General features: G+C 54.0%; 1 protein-coding gene across 1 annotated transcript in view; it reads right to left on the bottom strand.

Moving 5' to 3' along the window:
• Positions 1 to 2,781: 2,781 nt before the first annotated feature.
• The window catches only part of NCLIV_011560 (gm12258, related), a gene marked incomplete at both ends in the record, with an annotated part of 10,047 nt that continues 3,421 nt past the window's right edge, over positions 2,782 to 9,407 (bottom strand). Inside the window, 10 exons of the mRNA XM_003880674.1 lie at positions 2,782 to 2,892; positions 3,223 to 3,346; positions 4,189 to 4,263; positions 4,655 to 4,814; positions 5,128 to 5,300; positions 5,972 to 6,050; positions 6,598 to 6,916; positions 7,448 to 7,553; positions 8,103 to 8,533; positions 8,936 to 9,347. Of these exons, the coding sequence (XP_003880723.1) occupies positions 2,782 to 2,892; positions 3,223 to 3,346; positions 4,189 to 4,263; positions 4,655 to 4,814; positions 5,128 to 5,300; positions 5,972 to 6,050; positions 6,598 to 6,916; positions 7,448 to 7,553; positions 8,103 to 8,533; positions 8,936 to 9,347 (1,990 nt within the window). The remainder of the gene's footprint in view (positions 2,893 to 3,222; positions 3,347 to 4,188; positions 4,264 to 4,654; positions 4,815 to 5,127; positions 5,301 to 5,971; positions 6,051 to 6,597; positions 6,917 to 7,447; positions 7,554 to 8,102; positions 8,534 to 8,935; positions 9,348 to 9,407) is intronic.

The raw sequence follows: 9,407 nt of genomic DNA, 5'->3' as shown, positions 1-9,407 counted from the left end.
CGGTTTTTCCCTTTAGAGGGCCCCCCAAAACGTTTCAAGGGGTAGTTAACCCATTTGGGGGGTTCCGGAAGGTAACGAAGGAGCCCAAATTTTCCAACCAAGCCCTTTTGTTGGGCAATTTGGAAATACCGCCCTCCCCCCCCGTGGGAAAAACAAAGGCTGTTTTCGGGGGTTTTTTGGGAAAATTGGAATTTTGAACCTGTTTACTTTGGCCCCTTTGGTTTTTTGGTTGGGTGGGGGTCCCTTGGTGACCCCCGGGGGGGGGGGTTTTCCCTTTTTGGGAAGGGGGTGGGCCCCCCAAATTTCCTTGGTCAAAAATTCTTTGCCCGGGTTTGGTTTTCCTGGGCAAAACGCCCGAAAGGTGAAAAATTCTTGTCGCGGGTCCGGTTTTTTGGGGTTTTCATTTTTGGGGAAGCCCTTTTTTTTCCCTTTTTTTCGGGGGAGGGGGGGGTTGGCCCCCCCCCCCCCCCCCCCCCCCCCCTAGAGAGGGTATCTACGCGTGGCGCCGTGCGCCTCGTGCTCTGTGCGATGTTTCCCTTTTCACCCGTTTCCTTCCTCGCTGTTGCTGGATCGTCTTCTCTCAGGGCCGGGGCGCGGGGGCTGTGTGTCACGCTCGTATGTCCCCAGCAAATGCGATCTTTTCGCGAAATGATAAAAAAGAAAAATCCACATTTGTGGAAGGTCCTCGAGCAAATGCACCTCAATCTGTGCAGAAACGACTCGGCTTTCCAGCACGCGTAAGCCAAAACGCAGAGACGTGGCAGCGCGCTGGGCAACATACAAACCACCGACACCTCGGAAACCAAACTCGATGAAGTCACAGTCGCATATGCGTTCATTGTATACCACTCTCTCTACACGTCCCGTTCGATCTGCATATATATATATATATATATATATATATATATATATATAATTATATCCCTGAGTATTCCCATATATACATATGCACCAATGTGTAAAGATGAAGGCGCACGTTATGTAGAGGCAGGCCGTGGTCGAGCCTATCTCTGAGGTGGCAGCATAGAGAGTATATGCTGTCCATCGCGTGGGCACCGAAGGCATCGCATGTTCCTTTCGCATTTCCCTGTGCAGGCTCCTTCACTGCTGCTTCAGGCCCCGTTTTTCCGATCCTTCTTTTTGTTCGCAGATACGCCGAGCTCCTGCGCCTGCTCAGTCTGTGCCTCGCCGAGGAAACGAAAGGACGACTCGACGCTCATCGACCTGTCCCTCGTCATCTCCTTGCTCTCTGACCATCCGTCGCGAAACCCCTGGAACTCACTACGAATATATATATATATATATATATATATTACATAAGTGTGTCCGAGTGTCTATCCTTCAATCGGTCACTCGATATGTGCATATCACTCTGGCCGTAAGTGTCAGAGAGTCTGCTTTCTGGGAATCGAGGTCCCTTTGGTCTACCAAAGAGAGTCCAGGATTGTGGAAGCGAACGTGAGGCGCACGTTGGCCTTTCCCCCGATTTCCCGTCTCCGCGACCCAACGTTTATCTGCGTTGATTAACCCTAAACCTTAATCGCCCTCAGTCTCGTGTGTGGATGTCTCTCTCGTGCGGAAACGCGTGGCGCCGCCTGCAGTCGGCCGCCCCCCCTCTATGTGCGCTGGGGGCCCAGGCGGAGGCGAAAAAAGCTGAAGACGTTGTGAGACCTCACAGAGATGCCGCGAGACGAATTTTTCGAGACGCATCTTGGCGAGGGACAGAGGGCTGTCCCACTGGCGAGAACAAGAAGATATCTTGGGCTCCGGAACCAAGCGCATTCACACATAGGCCCGGATGGCCGCTGCTCCAGGCTGTTAGATATTTAGTCAGACACGCGGCGTGAACACTCGAGAGCCTCTTCCAAAAACGAGATTTCTCGAGACGGGTTAGAAAGGCGCGATCGCTCTCAAGACAAGACTTTGTTTTCCCCAAACTCGGAACCGAAACTTCCTTCGCGGTGGCAAACGTTTAGGCCGATAACAAGCCGGTACGGCGTGGCCCGGCGGAGAACGAGCAGACTGAGAAATCAACGGGGAATCTCGGAAGGCCAGAAAACAGGACACAGAACAAATGGAGACAACGCAAGAGAACACAAAGGCCTCGCGAGACAACCGCGTCGCGATCGGCACAAGCCAGGGATAACAGGTGATGTTATAAACGAGGATGCGTTGGTGACAATTGACGCATACTGAAGAGACCACAAGTCGTCGACCGCTCCCTGAGAGCTTCGCCCAGAAGCGCGTGCGTTGAGGGGCGAGATCGGGAGCGAGCGTGGGGCGGGAAAGGGATTGTCAAGGGCAGAAAGAGGCCGTGCTGGACCATGGGGCCCATTCTGCATGCGCTTCGCAGCAGGCGCCGAGAGAGGAGAGACGAAAGGTAGGAAAACGAAACGAAGAGGATGGTAATGCCGGTGCGCAGGCGCAGCGAGCGGAGTGGCGCACCAAGCAGCGAGACAGAGGCAAGCACGGAGGCACCGTGACTAGTGGGATTGAAGAAGAAATTGAAAACGAAGAAATTGAAAACAACGAGATGGTAGGTCGCGAAGTGTCAGGGATCCTGACAGGGAAGAGGCCGAGGAAGGTAAATTGAAAACGGATCATCGTAGAAACACACACGCTCAGGCTTCGCCTGGCAGGCGTTCAGAGGAAAGGGAACAACAGGAGAGACAGGGAAGAAGACAAAAAGCACGTTGGTGACAGCTCAGACAGAAGCGAGGGACAGGCTGAAGTCTCCTTGGGGTTGATGACTTCCACATCAAAAGGCTGCATGAAGAGGACCTATTTCCGTGAGGATCCAGATTTCGGCTTCTTCTGCTCAATCACGAGGTACTTGCGATCGAGTTTAAAGTGGGCGACGAGCGCCTCTGCCACGGCACTCGCCATGTTTCCCTACCAACGCCAAAAGGAGAGAGACGGGTGAACAGCCATGACCAAATCTGCATGTTGTGCAGGAGACACTCCACGTCGGTCTCCTCCGGTGTACCAGAGGCCTTCTTCCCCCGACGTACCGCGTTCCTGTCAGCTAATCGTCAGAGTCTCTGTTTTGCTTCGCGTCGATTGTTCCCCGGTGTTCTCGGGCCCGACGCCCCTCGCGCGTTCGACTTCGCCATACCCCCTTCCCGTCTCCCCTCTGGGTCCGAATAATCTCTCTCGCTTGCCTTTTGCTGTCCTCCTCTCTTCTCACACATTCGCCTCCTCTGGTTCCCCTGACTTTCTCACCTGAATGGCGATGGCGTTTTGCTCCTTTTGACCAGGCAACGCGTAGGTCGAAGCGGCTGCAGCGAGTTTCTTTTGCAGATACTCCGCCACTGTCTTCGGCTCGAGCAGAAATGCATGCACGCCACTGCAGGTGTCGAAACAGGAAATCTAAAAAACAACATCAGGCCCCGATATGAGCCTTGCCACACACGCACAGGCTCGAGCGTGACACACAGATTGCTTCACCACCTGCACACCCGCATAGCCCTCCTCATACTGACTGGTATACACCGGGGTACGGTAGCAATCATATAGACATACAGGGGCATTCAATGCGGCAACAGGGAAGCCACTTGGGGGTGCGTCTGTGTGATCATACCATGTGTAAACCAGTAGAACAAACAGCTTCGTTAGTAAGCTGGCAGCGGTTCATTCGTTCGATTTGCTGGTGGGGGGTTCAGCAGTGACACGAACCCGAAACTCGATGCACGCAGCGACGCAGCACGTAGTTGACCTTGGTCAGCGACCTCTGGTGTCCATCGGAACTCTCGCCAGGCATGTACCACTTCTGTGATACATATACTTACACGTAACTATATTTATCTATATATATGTGTATCTTTATCTTTGAACTGAATCAGTTGCGTGACAATGTGAAAGTCCAAATGAATCCTCAGACGCCATCAGAATCGTAAGTACAAGAAGCACACCAAGAGTGTGCATGGGTTTTCCATGATGAACCTTCGCATCCAGTGCCTCATCCATAAATATATTTTATCCAAACGTGAGGATAAAGATATGTGCGGAAGCTATATATCCTTACACCGTTTAATACAGCTAAATTTCTAATTTACACTGATGGACAAGACGCCAGTGTGGACTGCCATTTCTGGCAGACCGTATTTCGTTTCATCCTGGGTTTAGGCGCTTCCGTTTGAGCGATACTTTCGTTCTTCCATCGTTCTCCCGCTGTCGAGAAAAACTTACACAACGTGCGTCACATGCTTTCGTCCTCCGAAACGATCTTCCACTGAAATCCTTACGGGTACCCAAGCGCCTTTGCTGCGAACAAAAACATGCAGAGGCGTTGCGACGCCGCAAAGCCCTTTGGGGAATGAAGAGGCACACAGACGGGGCAAGACACAGGAGGCTCGGCGGACCCAACACAGATGTTCGCCACGTTTACTTTTTTGAATCTGTCGCAGAGACACGCTTGCGAGGGGAAGGGCCAGGCGCGCACGCAGGCACCAGAGCGAAACGCAAGCGAGCAGGCATAAAACGGTACACGCACGCATGTACACCTATTTGCATACATATATTTATATATATAGATGGGTGGGTGTATCTAGAGAAATGCACATCTAATGCGGGGGAATCGACGCCTGAGAAACGCATGAAAAAAGGAGAGAGAGGATAATGAAAAGGTGTCGTTGTTGAGAGATGCCAAACTCACTGGACTTTGAGAGTGGAGACGTCGAGGTCCCGGGGCGCGCCGGGGGGGACCATCACGTAGCAAGGCTGCAGCGCTGCTAGCCACCTGGTGAAAACCTCTTCCTTCTTCATCTTCATTTCCGCGCTGTCCTTTGCACTCGCCAACTCCTCCTTAGTCAAGACTAGAGAACACACAGAGAACGCAAGACGCAAGCAAATCTATGTATAGCCATAGACATCGACAGGTGCGCGGAGCGCGAACGGGGAAACTCTCTCAACGGTGGACACGACGACGGCCAAAACCTCCGTGGCAACAAGAACAGCTAGCCTTAGATGGAACTCCAGTTCCTTTCCACCTCGTAGACGCACGCACTGTGCAAAACCCTTGGCTGGTACTACCCGCCTTCAAGTGCTTCTGTTTGTCTCCAGGTTCGATTTGTTTGCGGTTGACTTCCCGTATCCTTTTCACTGGAGGTTCTTCTCTCGGCAACTCACGCGCGTCCTTCAGCACACCGTCCACAACGACTTCGTCACTGCGGAGCTCTTTGCGTCTCCCCTTCTCCTCCGACTTGTCACTCGCGTGAGCCCCTTCCTTCTTCGCCTCTTGCGCCGCTTCTAGATACCGCGTGAGTACCTCTTTCGCCTCGGCAAACGTGAAAAAAGTGTCTCTAAAAACACATTCCCAGCAGAGACGAACGCGCAGCATGAAGGTCCTCGCCACTAGCGAAAAGGACACAACCAATCACCCACCCGCCCGCCGCGGCGCGGGAAAGCAAAGTTGGCGCTGCACGAGAAACGCGAACGAAACAGAGAGCGACTGGCGGATGTGGCGACACAAACGGCGAGGCCCCGCCTTCTCGAGATTCGGCCTAGGTCGAGACGGTTCACAAGAAGCGATCGCCGGTACCGTTAACGAGCGCGTGGACAGCTGCGCGGCGACGCGACGGAAGCGACACCGGAACCCGGACGCAGCCCTCCCGCGTCTTTGTGAAGACGGCAGTCAATAACTCGCAGCGAACACTCGGAAACGCGCGTCGGGGCCGACTAAAAGGGACTCTATATGACAAATAGCGGAACCGGCGTGGAGCGAAGGAACAGGTTCCGACGCGAGAAATGAGGTGGATCGTCGTGCCCGCGTTGCCGGCGCATAGCGACGTCCAACGTGTGCATGCGGACCGGCACCGGAAGCTATACGAAGAGGCGGAACTCCTGAGCAGCGGGGAAAACGAACGACATCTAGGCGCGACACGCGGAAGGGAAAAGGCGTTTTCGTCAGGCAGGGCGGACCTCCGAGATGTCCCCGCGCCACAGCGAGGAGGCCTGGGCCGCTTCGACGTACTTGCCCGTTTGAACTTGCATGGCTGTGAACACCTTCGAGAGCTTCTGCGGAGGCGTGCAGAATTCCAAAACGAGAGGCCCTGGAAGGAGGGAAGCGAACGATGGTCAAAACGCAGAGAGTCTTGAAGTGTGTTGGAAACCAACCATGCGGCGCGCGAGTCTTGTGTGGTGTGGTTAGCAAAGCTCAGTGTCTTTTCTTTCGCGTTTCTCGTTCAGCAGCCTGAACCTGAGGTTCCATCATCTCCGACTCGCCTCTCCTCATCCCGTTTGGTGACCATTCGTTGCTCCTCTCTACCCCCCCGGTCAGACGCCACGATTGGCCAGAACAGAACAGTCGCTCCACTAAGAAACGGAGGGTCCGTGGCAACACCGGAACTCTCGGCGTGCGCCTAGATTCCCACACAGGCCAGACTGTATGCATGCAGATTGACAGCGATATACAACTCGGGTGTCCAGCTCCAGTCGCCGATACCCGTAAACGTATCAATAGGTCCCGATCCACATCTCTCCCTCAACATATATATATATATATATATAGGTATATGTCGCAGCGAGTTGCGTGTGTCAACGTACGATAAGAGATATTTCTCAATCTCGACTTCCTTTGCCTCTTTGTTTTTTTCTGACCTGAGTCTCCGCCGGCTACGGCGTTCCCGCCAGCAGCAGCGCCGCCGCCTGCGGAAACGCGGCCGGGCTGTCTCCTGTCTCCTGGCTCTTCCACACAACTGCCTCCAGGTCCGTTGCCCGCCGCGACCGAAGGCGAGGCGCCGCCGGTCTCCTCGGCCGCGAAGCGCTCGAGAATCCTCTTCTTCGTCTTCTCCGGAATCGGCTTATATTCGACATACTGCGGGTGGCTGCGGTTCACTTTGACCATGGCGACCGCCCCGCGCGTTTCCTTCGTTTGCAGGAGTTTCTTCTTCGACAGGGATTGCACGAACTTCACGAGCTAAAGGAGGGAACATCCCCGAGAGACAGAACCGAAAGACAAGAAAGGTGAAACAACAGACACGATTTCTTAGAGCGATTTGCAGGAACCGGACTGGGGGATATATATATATATATATATATATATATATATGTCTACATGCGGACAGGTTCCGCTGCTGCATATACCTACGACCATGCAGGTGCGTGCTTTTTTCAACAGTAAACAGTATAATCAAGCACGACTATGAATACATATAGACCCATGCCTATTCTGGAGTTTAACATATATATATATATATATATATATATATATGGAATTCTCTCCGTTTGTACGTCTTCCCTGCTGTCTCAGTGACTGTCTTGCGTCACGTTTTGTGTCGATGCAGAGAATGCCGGAAAGTGAGGAGAGACTTGAAGGCAAACCCCGGAGATCGAGACGAGGAAGGGAAAGGAACACCGCCCGAGTTCTGGCATGCGAGATGCGCCTCAAACTCGTGGGCATTTTTTCCTTTCTTGCATCTTTGCGAAGAGCAGGCAAGTTCTTCCTTACTTTTTTGTGGGACGTCTTGCGCACGTCTGGGGCTACAAACGTCGAAGGCTTCTCAGCGGCCCGCAACTTCTCTACATACACCGCAGGCGCTTCTGCTGCAATTTTGCTGTACGAACACCCCAATGAAAACGAGAAAGCAGAGACTCAAGAGTATCGTTAACAATAGGTAGCCCTTATCTCCTTCTCTGTGCGCGAATGGGCAGACGTCGATGCATCGACGCACACAGCGCAAAACGGCCGCTCTTCAAATACAAAAACAATCATACAAACATGTGCACAGAAAAAGTTTCTGATGTGACACCCGTATACGGAAGCATTTACATATGTGCGTATCCATACACACATATGAATGCACGTATGTGCTGTTGTCATAAGCACATAGATCGTTGGATAGATAAAAATTGACATGTGAGGAGAGATAGAGAGATTGATACTTCCCCCTCTTGCCTTCTTGCATCACGTCGTGGAATTTGACAGAGGAAAACAGTCCCGACGATAGGCAGATCGGGCTGGTTCGGTTTTCGGTGCTTTTGTCCAGGCGGCGGCACCCGCCGTCAACTGCTCAACATCTCTCGATCGCATGTGAATGTCTCCAGCCTGCACGGCTAGGGCAGGCAGCGACAAGGCCGTCACAAAACGCCTCGACCTTCTTCACCAACTCTTCTTCTTCGCGTCTGCCTCGCCCTTTTCCGCTTCCAAAACCTTCCCAGGGTAAACCGCTCTCTCTGTGTGTCTCCATTTCTTTCTCTGTGTCTCCGTCCGCCTTCCCTTTTGCCTTGTGTTCCTTTGCGTCTCTTGCCTGTTGAGGGCCGAAATATCCATCGGGAGCTGCTCGTCGGAAATGGCGTGGAGCACCTCCAGAGCGCAGAGGCGCAAGTATTCGTCCATAACCTGCATGCGGAAAGCCACGGCCTCAGATGTACCACGCACGTCGGTCGCGGCCCAGGCAGAAAAGTCCCCGTCATGACGCTGCTTCCTCTTGGGGACGCGAAGAACCAAACAAGACCCGGCAACGGGGCAGGCGCAGTCTCGCATGAACTTGAACGGCAAGGCGCGTCTCTCAGGCAGAACGATTTTACGCTTTTTCTGGGGATACCCCTCGAGGGACACCCCCACACGGTGAAAGACCACGTGCGAATGCGGACGCGCGGCAAGGTGGAAAAGGAAACGAAAGGGCAGTGAGGCATCTAGGCACAGCTGCAGCCGCCACCAGACGCCCCAGAAGCAACCAACAGAAAAACCAGAGATAGGCGAAACACATGCATAATCGTACGGAATCGCCTCTGCCAGTGGCGCCTCTCTTGCGACCGATCGAGACGCGTTTGAATCGCGCCACGCGCCTCAAGTTCAAAACGCGTGCACGCAAATCTGGCAAACAGAAAATGCAAAGCCTCGGTCCTGCCCGAACAGCCGCACCGCGCCTCATCGGCGCCATCACCTATGCTTCCAAAAATAACCTCTTACACACTTTCCAAATAGCAAGCTCACCTCTGTAGGTAATGTCGGCGCAGACGCGGCAGGCTGCCTGTCCGTGTGGGCCAGTGCCTGGGTGCTGGCTTCGTCCCTCTCGTCCTCCTCCCCCCTGCCCTCTTCTCCCTCTCCTTCTCGTCCCTCTTCTTCGTCGGTGCCTGGCTCTGAGGGCGGGCCAGGTTCGCCTACGCCTGTCTTCCCCTCTTCCTCTCCGGCGTCTGTTGCCTCTCGCTTCTCGCCGTCTTCCGGATTGCTGTCCCAGCCGTCGTCGTCCGGGAAGGCTGAGGCGGCCTTTCCCTCAGGAGGGCGGGCCGCTGAAGGCGCCGCGCCGACCGACGCGAGAGACACCGCAGTTTCCGCGTGGTGCGGGTCGCCAAGAACCTGCTTGGCAGTGAAGAGACTGTTAGGTGACGACTGAGAGCCGATCTGCCTGAAAGCAAGCAGCCGCGCCGCAAAAACAAGAACGCGCATGCGGTGCAGGATTGACGAC

Source organism: Neospora caninum, chromosome IV (genome assembly GCF_000208865.1).
Source record: "Neospora caninum Liverpool complete genome, chromosome IV".
NCBI classification, from domain to species: domain Eukaryota; phylum Apicomplexa; class Conoidasida; order Eucoccidiorida; family Sarcocystidae; genus Neospora; species Neospora caninum.
Note: the sequence above shows the minus strand (reverse complement) of the source record. Positions and strands in the feature narration are given on the sequence as shown.